Genomic DNA, 17,248 nt, shown 5'->3' with positions numbered 1-17,248 from the left:
ATGATCCCTCCCCCAGGACTGAGCTGGTCTAGGTGGACCTCCCCCAGGACTGAGCCGGTCTAGGTTGACCTCCCCCAGGACTGAACCGGTCTAGGTTGATCTCCCCCAGGACTGAGCCGGTCTAGGTTGACCTAATGATCTCTCCCCCAGGACTGAACCGGTCTAGGTTGATCTCCCCCAGGACTGAGCTGGTCTAGGTTGACATAATGATACCTCCCCAGGACAGAGCCGGTCTAGGTTGATCTCCCCCAGGACTGAGCCGGTCTAGGTTGACCTAATGATCTCTCCCCCAGGACTGAACCGGTCTAGGTTGACCTCCCCCAGGACTGAGCCGGTCTAGGTTGATCTCCCCCAGGACTGAGCTGGTCTAGGTTGACCTAATGATCCCTCCCCAGGACAGAGCCGGTCTAGGTTGACCTAATGATCTCTCCCCCAGGACTGAACCGGTCTAGGTTGACCTAATGGCCAGCTCTTTTTCCCCAGCTGAAAGTGGTCTTCAGATGAGTAGATGGTCTGATTGGTCCAGTTTCCAACCTTGGGTCGACCAATCATTAACCAGTATATGAATCGTGTTCAGATAACAGGTCAGCAGGTACTGCAGCAGATCGACTAGCTCGCTGGACATTTTTCTCCCACAGATTAATGAGACTTTTTAATTTTTTTTTATAATAATAATTAACCCCAGAAAAAATGGCTTCCTTATTACCATGAGCTAATGAGACGCAAATGTGGGATCCTCTCTCTGTGATCGTTCTGTCCCTACTGTCCCCCCTGCACCTGCATCTCCCTACCTCCCTCCTAACTCGGCCCGAGTCACCGCCGGATCTCCCTCTCTCCGCTCTGTGAACTGTCCCTACTGTCCCCCCAACACCTGCATCTCCCTACCTCCCTCCTAGCTCGGCCTGAGTCACCGCCGGATCTCCCTCTCTCCGCTCTGTGAATCAACCAGCCCAGTGATTTTTGTTTTTCTATTCAGCTCTTGAAACCCCAATGTTTAATTACCAGAAAATGCAGTGGCGCTTTAAAACTGTAGACAATGAACGACACATAGAGCTCATTGAAAGTTATCAGGGAAAAGGGAACCGCTGGTCAATTGGGTCAATCGAATTGAATTGTTTGACAAGACGAGTAGAGTTCAAACATCCTCTACGTTACAATTGACCAGTTTGTCATCAGAATCTGTTTGGGAAGGACTGTCATAATCTATTACGCTTCATCAAAGCTTCCAGCGACGACCCAAAAAAAAAACGTTCCAAGTTCCCCCGTTGCAGATTTGAATCAGAATTTGTCCTTTTTTGTCCCTGTGTCCTCGATGAGGTTGATCTGAGCCGCTATAACAGGTAGTTGTTTAACTATAGGGATTTTTTTGTTTTTGTTTAAGGGCCAGGTTACCGACACAAACAGAAGACTGCAAGACGCCGGTAGAGAGGTAAGAGTCTTCGTGGTCAGGTAGAGGACAGATTGAGACAAAAAGCACCTCTTGACTTAACCTCTCTGGGTAATTGTGGAGGTCTTATTAATAACTCTTTGACCTCTCTGATGTAAGGTCACAGCCCAAACGGAGGAGGTGATTCGCTGTCGGATACAGCAGAGGAACATGACTACCACTGTGGAGAGACTACAGCTGTGTATACCTGGTGAGATATAACATGACTACAGCTGTGTATACCTGGTGAGATATAACATGACTACAGCTGTGTATACCTGGTGAGATATAACATGACTACAGCTGTGTATACCTGGTGAGATATAACATAACATGACTACAGCTGTGTCTACCTGGTGAGATATAACATAACATGACTACAGCTGTGTATACCTGGTGAGATATAACATAACATGACTACAGCTGTGTCTACCTGGTGAGATATAACATAACATGACTACAGCTGTGTATACCTGGTGAGATATAACATAACATGACTACAGCTGTGTATACCTGGTGAGATATAACATAACATGACAACAGCTGTGTATACCTGGTGAGATATAACATGACTACAGCTGTGTATACCTGGTGAGATATAACATAACATGACTACAGCTGTGTCTACCTGGTGAGATATAACATGACTACAGCTGTGTCTACCTGGTGAGATATAACATAACATGACTACAGCTGTGTATACCTGGTGAGATATAACATGACTACAGCTGTGTATACCTGGTGAGATATAACATGACTACAGCTGTGTATACCTGGTGAGATATAACATGACTACAGCTGTGTATACCTGGTGAGATATAACATGACTACAGCTGTGTATACCTGGTTATATATAACATGACTACAGCTGTGTATACCTGGTGAGATATAACATAACATGACTACAGCTGTGTATACCTGGTGAGATATAACATAACATGACTACAGCTGTGTATACCTGGTGAGATATAACATAACATGACTAGAGCTGTGTATACCTGGTGAGATATAACATAACATGACTACAGCTGTGTATACCTGGTGAGATATAACATGACTACAGCTGTGTATACCTGGTGAGATATAACATGACTACAGCTGTGTCTACCTGGTGATATATAACATAACATGACTACAGCTGTGTCTACCTGGTGAGATATAACATAACATGACTACAGCTGTGTATACCTGGTGAGATATAACATGACTACAGCTGTGTATACCTGGTGAGATATAACATGACTACAGCTGTGTCTACCTGGTGATATATAACATGACTACAGCTGTGTATACCTGGTGATATATAACATGACTACAGCTGTGTATACCTGGTGAGATATAACATAACATGACTACAGCTGTGTATACCTGATGAGATATAACATAACATGACTACAGCTGTGTATACCTGGTGAGATATAACATAACATGACTACAGCTGTGTATACCTGGTGATATATAAAATAACATGACTACAGCTGTGTATACCTGGTGAGATATAACATGACTACAGCTGTGTATACCTGGTGAGATATAACATAACTACAGCTGTGTATACCTGGTGAGATATAACATGACTACAGCTGTGTCTACCTGGTGATACATAACATGACTACAGCTGTGTCTACCTGGTGAGATATAACATGACTACAGCTGTGTATACCTGGTGATATATAACATGACTACAGCTGTGTATACCTGGTGAGGTATAACATAACATGACTACAGCTGTGTATACCTGGTGAGATATAACATAACATGACTACAGCTGTGTATACCTGGTGAGATATAACATAACATGACTACAGCTGTGTCTACCTGGTGGGATATAACATGACTACAGCTGTGTCTACCTGGTGAGATATAACATAACATGACTACAGCTGTGTATACCTGGTGAGATATAACATGACTACAGCTGTGTATACCTGGTGAGATATAACATAACATGACTACAGCTGTGTATACCTGGTGAGATATAACATAACTACAGCTGTGTATACCTGGTGAGATATAACATAACATGACTACAGCCGTGTCTACCTGGTGAGATATAACATAACATGACTACAGCTGTTTCTACCTGGTGAGATATAACATAACATGACTACAGCTGTGTATACCTGGTGAGATATAACATAACATGACTACAGCTGTGTATACCTGGTGAGATATAACATGACTACAGCTGTGTCTACCTGGTGATATATAACATAACATGACTACAGCTGTGTATACCTGGTGAGATATAACATGACTACAGCTGTGTCTACCTGGTGATATATAACATGACTACAGCTGTGTATACCTGGTGAGATATAACATAACATGACTACAGCTGTGTATACCTGGTGAGATATAACATAACATGACTACAGCTGTGTCTACCTGGTGAGATATAACATAACATGACTACAGCTGTGTATACCTGGTGAGATATAACATAACATGACTACAGCTGTGTCTACCTGGTGAGATATAACATAACATGACTACAGCTGTGTCTACCTGGTGAGATATAACATAACATGACTACAGCTGTGTATACCTGGTGAGATATAACATAACATGACTACAGCTGTGTATACCTGGTGAGATATAACATAACATGACTACAGCTGTGTATACCTGGTGATATATAACATGACTACAGCTGTGTATACCTGGTGATATATAACATAACATGACTACAGCTGTGTATACCTGGTGAGATATAACATAACATGACTACAGCTGTGTATAGCTGGTGATATATAACATAACATGACTACAGCTGTGTCTACCTGGTGAGATATAACATGACTACAGCTGTGTCTACCTGGTGATATATAACATAACATGACTACAGCTGTGTATACCTGGTGAGATATAACATGACTACAGCTGTGTCTACCTGGTGATATAACATGACTACAGCTGTGTATACCTGGTGAGATATAACATAACATGACTACAGCTGTGTATACCTGGTGAGATATAACATAACATGACTACAGCTGTGTATACCTGGTGAGATATAACATAACATGACTACAGCTGTGTCTACCTGGTGAGATATAACATAACATGACTACAGCTGTGTATACCTGGTGAGATATAACATAACATGACTACAGCTGTGTATACCTGGTGATATATAACATGACTACAGCTGTGTATACCTGGTGATATATAACATAACATGACTACAGCTGTGTATACCTGGTGAGATATAACATAACATGACTACAGCTGTGTATACCTGGTGAGATATAACATAACATGACTACAGCTGTGTCTACCTGGTGAGATATACCATGACTGCAGCTGTGTATACCTGGTGAGATATAACATAACATGACTACAGCTGTGTCTACCTTGTGAGATATAACATAACATGACTACAGCTGTGTATACCTGGTGAGATATAACATAACATGACTACAGCTGTGTCTACCTGGTGAGATATAACATGACTACAGCTGTGTATACCTGGTGAGATATAACATGACTACAGCTGTGTATACCTGGTGAGATATAACATGACTACAGCTGTGTCTACCTGGTGAGATATAACATAACATGACTACAGCTGTGTATACCTGGTGAGATATAACATGACATGACTACAGCTGTGTCTACCTGGTGAGATATAACATAACATGACTACAGCTGTGTATACCTGGTGATATATAACATAACATGACTACAGCTGTGTATACCTTGTGAGATATAACATGACTACAGCTGTGTATACCTGGTGAGATATAACATAACATGACTACAGCTGTGTCTACCTGGTGAGATATAATCTATACTATAACACCTAATAACATTGTGTGTTCTAAAAGCTACCTCTTTCTCTGTTCTGAAAGCTACCTCTTTCTCTGTTCTGAAAGCTACCTCTCTGCTCTCTGTTCTCAAAGCTACCTCTCCCCTCTCTTCTTTCTGTTCTAAAAGCTACCTCTCTCCTCTCTGTTCTAAAAGCTACCTCTTTCTCTGTTCTGAAAGCTACCTCTCTGCTCTCTGTTCTCAAAGCTACCTCTCTTCTTTCTGTTCTGAAAGCTACCCCTTTGTTCTAAAGGCTACCTCTCCCCTCTCTTCTTTCTGTTCTAAAAGCTACCTCTCTCCTCTCTGTTCTAAAAGCTACCTCTCCCCTCTCTGTTCTAAAAGCTACTTCTCTCCTCTCTGTTCTAAAAGCTACCTCTCCCCTCTCTGTTCTAAAAGCTACCTCCCCTCTCTCTGTTCTGAAAGCTACCTCCCCTCTCTCTGTTCTGAAAGCTACCTCCCCTCTCTCTGTTCTAAAAGCTACCTTCCCTCTCTCTGTTCTGAAAGCTACCTCTCTGCTCTCTGTTCTAAAAGCTACCTCTCTCCTCTCTGTTCTAAAAGCTACCTCTCCCCTCTCTGTTCTGAAAGCTACCTCTCCCCTCTCTGTTCTGAAAGCTACCTCTCCCCTCTCTGTTCTAAAAGCTACCTCCCCCCTCTCTCTTCTGAGAGCTACCTCTCTCTTCTGAAAGCTACCTCTCTCCTCTCTGTTCTAAAAGCTACCTCTCCCCTCTCTGTTCTAAAAGCTACCTCTCCACTGTCTGTTCTAAAAGCTACCTCTCCTCTCTCTGTTCTAAAAGCTACCTCATCTTTCTGTTCTAAAAGCTACCCCTCTCCTCTCTGTTCTAAAAGCTACCTCATCTTTCTGTTTTAAAAGCTACCTCATCTTTCTGTTCTAAAAGCTACCTCTCTGTTCTAAAAGCTACCTCTCCTCTCTGTTCTAAAAGCTACCTCTCTCCTCTCTGTTCTAAAAGCTACCTCTCCCCTCTCTGTTCTAAAAGCTACCTCTCCCCTCTCTGTTCTAAAAGCTACCTCTCCCCTCTCTGTTCTAAAAGCTACCTCTCCCCTCTCTGTTCTAAAAGCTACCTCTCCCCTCTCTGTTCTAAAAGCTACCTCTCTCCTCTCTGTTCTAAAAGCTACCTCTCCTCTCTGTTCTAAAAGCTACCTCTCCTCTCTGTTCTAAAAGCTACCTCTCCTCTCTGTTCTAAAAGCTACCTCTCCCCTCTCTGTTCTAAAAGCTACCTCTCCCCTCTCTGTTCTAAAAGCTACCTCTCCTCTCTGTTCTAAAAGCTACCTCTCTCCTCTCTGTTCTAAAAGCTACCTCTCTGTTCTAAAAGCTACCTCTCCTCTCTGTTCTAAAAGCTACCTCTCCTCTCTGTTCTAAAAGCTACCTCTCCCTCTCTGTTCTAAAAGCTACCTCTCCCTCTCTGTTCTAAAAGCTACCTCTCCTCTCTGTTCTAAAAGCTACCTCTCCTCTCTGTTCTAAAAGCTACCTCTCCTCTCTGTTCTAAAAGCTACCTCTCCTCTCTGTTCTAAAAGCTACCTCTCCCCTCTGTTCTAAAAGCTACCTCTCCTCTCTGTTCTAAAAGCTACCTCTCCCTCTCTGTTCTAAAAGCTACCTCTCCTCTCTGTTCTAAAAGCTACCTCTCTCCTCTCTGTTCTAAAAGCTACCTCTCTGTTCTAAAAGCTACCTCTCCTCTCTGTTCTAAAAGCTACCTCTCCTCTCTGTTCTAAAAGCTACCTCTCCCCTCTCTGTTCTAAAAGCTACCTCTCCTCTCTGTTCTAAAAGCTACCTCTCCTCTCTGTTCTAAAGCTACCTCTCCTCTCTGTTCTAAAAGCTAACCTCTCCTCTCTGTTCTAAAAGCTACCTCTCCTCTCTGTTCTAAAAGCTACCTCTCCTCTCTGTTCTAAAAGCTACCTCTCCTCTCTGTTCTAATCTAAAAGCTACCTCTCCTCTCTGTTCTAAAAGCTACCTCTCTGTTCTAAAAGCTACCTCTCCTCTCTGTTCTAAAAGCTACCTCTCCTCTCTGTTCTAAAAGCTACCTCTCCTCTCTGTTCTAAAAGCTACCTCTCCTCTCTGTTCTAAAAGCTACCTCTCCTCTCTGTTCTAAAAGCTACCTCTCCTCTCTGTTCTAAAAGCTACCTCTCCTCTCTGTTCTAAAAGCTACCTCTCCTCTCTGTTCTAAAAGCTACCTCTCCCCTCTGTTCTAAAAGCTACCTCTCCTCTCTGTTCTAAAAGCTAACTCTCCTCTCTGTTCTAAAAGCTACCTCTCTGTTCTAAAAGCTACCTCTCCTCTCTGTTCTAAAAGCTACCTCTCCCCTCTGTTCTAAAAGCTACCTCTCCCCTCTGTTCTAAAAGCTACCTCTCCTCTCTGTTCTAAAAGCTAACTCTCCCCTCTTATTTTTGTCCTTTTGCAGTCCTAGAAATGTACAGTAAATTGAAGGAGCAGCTTGAATCCAAAAGGTGAGTGATCTACTTCCTTTCTCTCCTCACTATGTTCATTGTTGTTGTCATCAATGTTTTTCCTCCACCGCAATATATTAACTATGAAGTCCCCCTCTCTAGATAACATGGTGCTTTGGACAGTAAGACCCTAACGCTTTCCTAGAAACCCTCTCTGGCTCAATATAGCTCACAAACAAAAGGCAGGCTATCTTTACGTCACAGAATACTGAACAATTCACAGAAGTATGATTAACGGGAAACTGTAAATAGACACTATTTGAATGGACCCAAGCAGAGGGGAAGTGAAGCTCACGGGGAACCTGACAGTGAAGACCCTTCCTTGTCGCTTAACGTCTGTTTTAATCAGTCATAACACATCGTAGGGAAGAGGGTCACCGTTCAAACGCAGAACAGTTGACCTTGTGTGACCCTTGACCCTTCTTCACAGCACAGCGCCGGCCTAGACAACATCGCTGTCACAGGCGCCGGTCAGAGAGTTGGAAAGAGACATCCTTGCTTTGCCATCGGTCGCTTCTGTGGCATCATGGGCAGCGTCATTGAGGGAAATCTATATTTTAAAGTTGACCGCTTTCTTCTTCTATACGTTTATTGAGGGTAGACAAACTGAAAATGGGCAGGCCTCTAGCGCCGCCCGCAACATTCTGTTGGTGGTACATTCAATTATAACGGTTAGGACATGGGGTTATTATGTGATGTCATCACTGGGTTAGGACATGGTGACATGTCCTGCCACTCACAGTAAACACCACCACCCAGTCCAGGTCTTTGTCCTGCCACTCACAGTAAACACCACCACCCAGTCCAGGTCTTTGTCCTGCCACTCACAGTAACACCACCACCCAGCCCAGGTCTTTGTCTTGCCACTCACAGTAAACACCACCCAGTCCAGGTCTTTGTCCTGCCACTCACAGTAAACACCACCCAGTCCAGGTCTTTGTCCTGCCACTCACAGTAAACACCACCCAGTCCAGGTCTTTGTCCTGCCACTCACAGTAAACACCACCACCCAGCCCAGGTCTTTGTCCTGCCACTCACAGTAAACACCACCCAGCCCAGGTCTTTGTCCTGCCACTCACAGTAAACACCACCACCCAGCCCAGGTCTTTGTCCTGCCACTCACAGTAAACACCACCCAGTCCAGGTCTTTGTCCTGCCACTCACAGTAAACACCACCCAGTCCAGGTCTTTGTCCTGCCACTCACAGTAAACACCACCACCCAGTCCAGGTCTTTGTCCTGCCACTCACAGTAAACACCACCCAGCCCAGTCCAGGTCTTTGTCCTGCCACTCACAGTAACCACCACCACCCAGTCCAGGTCTTTGTCCTGCCACTCACAGTAACCACCACCCAGTCCAGGTCTTTGTCCTGCCACTCACAGTAAACACCACCCAGTCCAGGTCTTTGTCCTGCCACTCACAGTAAACACCACCCAGCCCAGGTCTTTGTCCTGCCACTCACAGTAAACACCACCCAGTCCAGGTCTTTGTCCTGCCACTCACAGTAAACACCACCCAGTCCAGGTCTTTGTCCTGCCACTCACAGTAAACACCACCACCCAGTCCAGGTCTTTGTCCTGCCACTCACAGTAAACACCACCACCCAGTCCAGGTCTTTGTCCTGCCACTCACAGTAAACACCACCACCCAGCCCAGGTCTTTGTCCTGCCACTCACAGTAAACACCACCCAGTCCAGGTCTTTCACATAAACAATCCTTTTCTCTGCAACACTGATAAAAGACTGAATCTACTGTATGGCTCCACATCCAGTGTATTTCAACTAGTACACATTTCCCTCTTACAAGTTTATATTCCGATACAGTATTCATTGGTCCTCCGTCATCTAATCATCCTTAACAAATACAGCGGTGTTTTCAGTAATTAAACTCTCGTTCAGCAGAGGAAACCATTTTATACAGTAGCCGTATGAAAGCCCAACCAGACTAGAGAGAGAGAGAGAGAGAGGGAGGGATGAGAAGTGACGGCAGGTATCTGTGTTCCTTAGACACTACGCTGCGTTGAAGACCATGGAGCAGCTGGAGAAGGTGTTCATCCCGCGGGTCAGCCGTTACCGCTTCTGTCAGATCATGGCTGACAACCTGCCCAAGCTCCGAGAGGACATTAAGGACATCTCCATGTCCGACCTCAAGGACTTCCTGGAGAGCATCAGGAAACACTCGGACAAGATCGGAGAGACCGCCATGAAGCAGGTAAGAGACGTTGTTGTTGTTATTATATAGAAACAGGCAGAGTATAGGTATAAAACAGGTAAGACACTGGCCCTTTGGACACTGTGTTAACTAACCTCCAGACGAGCTTCAATGCCATACAACTCTCCTTCCGTGGCCTCCAACTGATCTTAAACGCAGGTAAAACTAAATGCATGCTCTTCAACCAATCACTGCCCGCACCTGCCCGCCCATCCAGCATCACTACGGTTCTGACTTAGAATATGTGGACAACTACAAATACCTGGGTGTCTGGTTAGACTGTAAACTCTCCTTCCAGACTCACATTAACCATCTCCAATCCAAAGTTAAATCTAGAATTGGCTTCCTATTTCGCAACAAAGCATCCTTCACTCATGCTGCCAAACATACCCTCGTAAAACTGACCATCCTACCGATCCTCGACTTCGGCGATGTCATTTACAAAATAGCCTCCAATACCCTACTCAACAAGCTGGATGCAGTCTATCACAGTGCCATCCGTTTTGTCACCAAAGCCCCATATACAACCCACCACTGCGACCTGTACGCTCTCGTTGGCTGGCCCTCGCTTCATACTCGTCGCCAAACCCACTGGCTCCAGGTCATCTACAAGTCTCTGCTAGGTAAAGCCCCGCCTTATCTCAGCTCACTGGTCACCATAGCAGCACCCACCTGTAGCACGCGCTCCAGCAGGTATATCTCTCTGGTCACCCCCAAAGCCAATTCCTCCTTTGGCCACCTTTCCTTCCAGTTCTCTGCTGCCAGTGACTGGAGCGAATTGCAAAAATCACTGAAGTTGGAGACTCAAATCTATGATTTACCATCATGGTATTTTGGATGCAGTACAAAACAAAAGTATGAAAATATATGCGCTCACTACTACAAGTCGCTCTGGATAAGAGAGTCTGATTAAATTTAAAATTAGCGTTTTTGAAAGGAGAAATGTGTGTTTGATATTGAGATTCATCGACCTGGCCAAGGCTTTCGTCTCTGTCAATCACCGAAATACTTATTGGCAGACTCGACAGCCTCGGTTTCTCTAATGACTGCCTCGCCTGGTTCACCAACTACTTCTCAGACAGAGTTCAGTGTGTCAAATCGGAGGGCCTGTTTTTGATCCTTTACACCCCAGTATCTCTACTTGCACATTCATTTTCTGCACATCTACCATTCCAGTGTTTAATTGCTAAATTGTAAATACTTCGCCACCATGGCCTATTTATTGCCTTACCTCCCTTATCTTACTACATTTGCTCACATTGTATATAGACTTATTGTTCTACTGTATTATTGACTGTATGTTTGTTTTACTCCATGTGTAACTCTGTGTTGTATGTGTCAAACTGCTTTGCTTTATCTTGGCCAGGTCGCAGTTGTAAATGAGAACTTGTTCTCAACTTGCCTACCTGGTTAAATAAAGGTGAAAAAAAAATCTAAAACAATTCTAGCTATTGTAGAAAATGAACAAAAATATGTCTGATCTTGTGCTAGGAAGCTTTTGTCCTCTGAGAAGGAGAGAGGTCTGACTGTGTTGTTTGTCCCTCCCAGGCTCAGCAGCACAGGACGTTTAACAGCGTGGTTCAGAAGCAGGACAGTGGTATGGGCTACACCAAGCCAGTCTACTCCCTGAATGGCCGGACGCCAACGCAGCACAACGGCCTCGCGGCGGCGGAGGAGGAGGGAGTGGAGGAGGACCAATCAGAGGAGGAGGTGAGTCTTTTCAGACATCTTTTTTCATACTCTCTGGTCCAGTATTAAAACAACATGTTGAAGTTATCCACAGGTAATGTGAAGGCACCCTGTACATTATTTATAAGAAAAGCCAAAGTGATCATGAAACTGTTGAAATGAGTGAATGACTGAGTCCTGACTGTGGTTCACTACCGTAACATGGTTTAACTTCCTGAGTCCTGACTGTGGTTCACTACCGTAACATGGTTTAACTTCCTGAGTCCTGACTGTGGTTCACTACCGTAACATGGTTTAACTTCCTGAGTCCTGACTGTGGTTCACTACCGTAACATGGTTTAACTTCCTGAGTCCTGACTGTGGTTCACTACCGTAACGTGGTTTAACTTCCTGAGTCCTGACTGTGATTCACTACCGTAACATGGTTTAACTTCCTGAGTCCTGACTGTGGTTCACTACCGTAACATGGTTTAACTTCCTGAGTCCTGACTGTGGTTCACTTCCCAGGTGTTAACAGCCCAGGACCTGGTGGATTTCTCTCCTGTTTACAGATGTCTCCACATCTACACCGTTCTGGTATGTACACTATTTATTGTTAATTATTGTGCAAATGGCAGCCTATTCTGTATATAGCCATGTTAATACCTGGTACTTCCTGTATATAACCATGTTATTACCTGGTACTCCCTGTATATAGCCATGTTATTACCTGGTACTCCCTGTATATAGCCATGTTATTCCTGGTACTTCCTGTATATAACCATGTTATTACCTGGTACTTCCTGTATATAGCCATGTTATTACCTGGTACTCCCTGTATATAGCCATGTTATTACCTGGTACTCCCTGTATATAGCCATGTTATTACCTGGTACTTCCTGTATATAGCCATGTTACTACCTGGTACTCCCTGTATATAGCCATGTTATTACCTGGTACTCCCTGTATATAACCATGTTATTACCTGGTACTCCCTGTATATAACCATGTTATTACCTGGTACTCCCTGTATATAGCCATGTTATTACCTGGTACTCCCTGTATATAGCCATGTTATTACCTGGTACTCCCTGTATATAGCCATGTTACTACCTGGTACTCCCTGTATATAGCCATGTTATTACCTGGTACTCCCTGTATATAACCATGTTATTACCTGGTACTCCCTGTATATAACCATGTTATTACCTGGTACTCCCTGTATATAGCCATGTTATTACCTGGTACTCCCTGTATATAACCATGTTATTACCTGGTACTCCCTGTATATAACCATGTTATTACCTGGTACTCCCTGTATATAGCCATGTTATTACCTGGTACTCCCTGTATATAACCATGTTATTACCTGGTACTCCCTGTATATAACCATGTTATTACCTGGTACTCCCTGTATATAACCATGTTATTACCTGGTACTCCCTGTATATAACCATGTTATTACCTGGTACTCCCTGTATATAACCATGTTATTACCTGGTACTCCCTGTATATAGCCATGTTATTACCTGGTACTCCCTGGTTAATGCCATGTTATTACCTGGTACTCCCTGTATATAGCCATGTTATTACCTGGTACCCTGTGTATATAGCCATGTTATTACCTGGTACTCCCTGTATATAGCCATGTTATTACCTGGTACTTCCTGTATATAGCCATGTTATTACCTGGTACTTCCTGTATATAGCCATGTTATTACCTGGTACTTCCTGTATATAGCCATGTTATTACCTGGTACTCCCTGTATATAACCATGTTATTACCTGGTACTTCCTGTATGTAGCCATGTTATTACCTGGTACTTCCTGTATATAGACCTCACAGTCTGCATTTCACTGTGAGGTCTACACCTGTTGGTTAAGGGCTGGTCAGTCTGCATTTCACTGTGAGGTCTAAACCTGTTGGTTAAGGCCTGGTCAGTCTGCATTTCACTGTGAGGTCTACACCTGCTGGTTAAGGGATGGTCAGTCTGCATTTTCATTAACTCTTTGTCCTTGCACTCCTAAACAATGGCGTTTTTAGAAACTAGGATGAAGTCTTAAAAAAACGCAGTCCTCTCTGTTGTTAACAGATTATAGATTTTTGGGAACAGAAAACTGTAATGAGATCAAATGTTTCACCAATGACAATTTACCTGAATGTCGTCCAACGTTCTCCCTCCGCCGACCACTGGACTTCCTGGACTTCCTATGAACATTTCAACATCTTGGCCATGTTCTGTTATAATCTCCACCTCGGCACAGCCAGAAGAGGACTGGCCACCCCTCATAGCCTGGTTCCTCTCTACCCCTCATAGCCTGGTTCCTCTCCACCCAGCACAGCCAGAAGAGGACTGGCCTCCCCTCAGAGCCTGGTTCCTCTCTAGGTTTCTTCCTAGGTTCTGGCCTTTCTAGGGAGTTTTTTCCTAGCCACCGTGCTTCTACACCTGCATTGCTTGCTGTTTGGGGTTTTAGGCTGGGTTTCTGTACAGCACTTTGAGATATCAGCTGATGTAAGAAGGGCTTTATAAATACATTTGATTTGATCACCATATTTGGTAGTGAGTGGAAATGCAATCCGGATGCTTCACATTTCTACGTGGAGTGAACCATCTGACTCGTCGTTCCGTCTCCGTTTCCAGGGGGACAGAGAGACATTTGAGAACTACTACAGGAAACAGAGGAGGAAACAGGCCAGGCTGGTGCTGCAGCCCCAGTCGAACATGGTGAGGAGAGAAACAACCTTCCCTTCATCCGTTCTCTTCTACATCTCTGTGTTCCCCTCCTCTCTGTTCCCCTTCTCTCTGTTCCCCTCCTCTCTGTTTCCCTTCTCTCTGTTCCCCTCCTCTGTGTTCCCCTTCTCTCTCTGTTCCCCTCCTCTCTGTTCCCCTTCTCTCTCTGTTCCCCTCCTCTGTGTTCCCCTCCTCTCTGTTTCCCTTCTCTCTGTTCCCCTCCTCTGTGTTCCTCTCCTCTCTGTTCCCCTCCTCTGTTCCCCTTCTCTCTGTTCCCCTTCTGTGTTCCCCTCCTCTGTGTTCCCCTCCTCTGTGTTCCCCTCCTCTGTGTTCCCCTCCTCTGTGTTCCCCTCCTCTCTGTTCCCCTCCTCTGTGTTCCCCTCCTCTGTGTTCCCCTCCTCTCTGTTCCCCTCCTCTGTGTTCCCCTCCTCTCTGTTCCCCTCCTCTGTGTTCCCCTCCTCTCTGTTCCCCTCCTCTGTGTTCCCCTCCTCTCTGTTCCCCTCCTCTGTGTTCCCCTCCTCTGTGTTCCCCTCCTCTGTGTTCCCCTCCTCTGTGTTCCCCTCCTCTCTGTTCCCCTCCTCTGTGTTCCCCTCCTCTCTGTACCCCTCCTCTCTGTTCCCCTCCTCTGTGTTCCCCTCCTCTCTGTACCCCTCCTCTCTGTTCCCCTCCTCTGTGTTCCCCTCCTCTGTGTTCCCCTCCTCTGTGTTCCCCTCCTCTCTGTACCCCTCCTCTCTGTTCCCTCCTCTGTGTTCCCCTCCTCTGTGTTCCCCTCCTCTGTGTTCCCCTCCTCTGTGTTCCCCTCCTCTGTGTTCCCCTCCTCTGTGTTCCCCTCCTCTCTGTTCCCCTCCTCTGTGTTCCCCTCCTCTCTGTACCCCTCCTCTCTGTTCCCCTCCTCTGTGTTCCCCTCCTCTCTGTACCCCTCCTCTCTGTTCCCCTCCTCTGTGTTCCCCTCCTCTGTGTTCCCCTCCTCTGTGTTCCCCTCCTCTCTGTACCCCTCCTCTCTGTTCCCCTCCTCTGTGTTCCCCTCCTCTGTGTTCCCCTCCTCTGTGTTCCCCTCCTCTGTGTTCCCCTCCTCTGTGTTCCCCTCCTCTGTGTTCCCCTCCTCTCTGTTCCCCTCCTCTGTGTTCCCCTCCTCTGTGTTCCCCTCCTCTGTGTTCCCCTTCTCTGTGTTCCCCTCCTCTCTGTTCCCCTCCTCTGTGTTCCCCTCCTCTCTGTTCCCCTCCTCTGTGTTCCCCTCCTCTGTGTTCCCCTCCTCTCTGTTCCCCTCCTCTGTGTTCCCCTCCTCTCTGTTCCCCTCCTCCATGTATAATGTGTTGTGTTTCCTGGTGCAGCAGGAGACGGTGGAGGGCTACCGGCGCTACTTCAATCAGATCGTTGGCTTCTTCCTGGTGGAGGATCACGTTCTGCACTCCACACAGGGACTGTTGACCAGAGCCTTTACTGATGAACTGTGGAACATGGCCCTGTCTAAGATCACTGCCGTGCTCCGCACACACTCTGTGAGTACACACACACACACACACACACACACACACACACACTCTCTGTGAGTACACACACACACACTCTGTGAGTACACACTCTGTGAGTACACACACACACACACACACACACACACACACACACTCTCTGTGAGTACACACACACACACTCTGTGAGTACACACTCTGTGAGTACACACACACACATACACACTCTGTGAGTACACACACTCTGTGAGTACACACACACACACACACAGACACACACACACACACACACACTCTCTGTGAGTACACACACACACACTCTGTGAGTACACACTCTGTGAGTACACACACACACATACACACTCTGTGAGTACACACACTCTGTGAACACACACACACACTCTGTGAGTACACACACTGTGAGTACACACACACACACTGTGAGTACACACACACACACACACACACTGTGAGTACACACACACACACACACACACACACACACTGTGAGTACACACACAACCACACTCTGTGAGTACAGCTAACACACCCCTGTATGTGAGTGGGAGTGAGTGTCCCGGCTCAACAAGGTCTGTGTGGTCATGGAGCGCTCAGCCCTGTGTCTTTTTGCCATTGAAAGCCTCCTAGCAGGGGGCTAAAGTCTCTCAGCGGTGAGAGAGGACCAGAGTAGCAGTCACACTAAACCCTAAGCAGTAGGGTTTAACCAGGCCTTTGTTGGTCCCCCAGGACCCAGGCTGTGAGACCCCGTGAGTCCCAGCCCTGGGATATTACCGGCGTCCCTGACTGATGTCCGACGGCCTGGCCCCTGCTGCCTCCCTCTCTCTCTCCACGCCTCTGAGCACACAGCCATGTTACCATGTTCACACTACTTCCTGTTACGGTTCCAATCTGTCCCCATTAGCCTGCGATGACCTGAGCTCTTCATTAGACCAGTGGAGCCCTGCTCAATGCTGCTCACCGGGAGGGCCTTCCAGGAACAAGGCTTCTAGATAAACCCTTATCATTCCCAACACCAAGGCTTCTAGATACCACTTATCATTCCCAACACCAAGGCTTCTAGATACCCTTATCATTCCCAACACCAAGGCTTCTAGATAAACCCTTATCATTCCCAACACCAAGGCTTCTAGATAAACCCTTACCATTCCCAACACCAAGGCTTCTAGATAAACCCTTACCATTCCCAACACCAAGGCTTCTAGATAAACCCTTACCATTCCCAACACCAAGGCTTCTAGATACCACTTATCATTCCCAACACCAAGGCTTCTAGATACCACTTATCATTCCCAACACCAAGGCTTCTAGATACCACTTATCATTCCCAACACCAAGGCTTCTAGATACCACTTATCATTCCCAACACCAAGGCTTCTAGATACCACTTATCATTCTAACACCAAGGCTTCTAGATACCACTTATCATTCCCAACACCAAGGCTTCTAGATACCA

At 45.8% G+C, this 17,248-nt stretch overlaps 1 protein-coding gene across 1 annotated transcript in view; it reads left to right on the top strand.

Moving 5' to 3' along the window:
- The window catches only part of LOC115189572 (exocyst complex component 6), a 70,566-nt gene that overhangs the window by 36,409 nt on the left and 16,909 nt on the right, over window positions 1-17,248 (top strand). Inside the window, exons 3-10 of the mRNA XM_029748189.1 lie at window positions 1,382-1,429; window positions 1,547-1,637; window positions 7,649-7,694; window positions 9,701-9,905; window positions 11,454-11,615; window positions 12,102-12,170; window positions 14,216-14,299; window positions 15,637-15,804. Coding sequence (XP_029604049.1) covers window positions 1,382-1,429; window positions 1,547-1,637; window positions 7,649-7,694; window positions 9,701-9,905; window positions 11,454-11,615; window positions 12,102-12,170; window positions 14,216-14,299; window positions 15,637-15,804 — 873 coding nt within the window. The remainder of the gene's footprint in view (window positions 1-1,381; window positions 1,430-1,546; window positions 1,638-7,648; window positions 7,695-9,700; window positions 9,906-11,453; window positions 11,616-12,101; window positions 12,171-14,215; window positions 14,300-15,636; window positions 15,805-17,248) is intronic.

This window comes from Salmo trutta, unplaced genomic scaffold (genome assembly GCF_901001165.1).
Source record: "Salmo trutta unplaced genomic scaffold, fSalTru1.1, whole genome shotgun sequence".
In the NCBI taxonomy this organism is placed as follows: domain Eukaryota; kingdom Metazoa; phylum Chordata; class Actinopteri; order Salmoniformes; family Salmonidae; genus Salmo; species Salmo trutta.
This window is presented reverse-complemented; position numbering and strand designations above follow the sequence as displayed.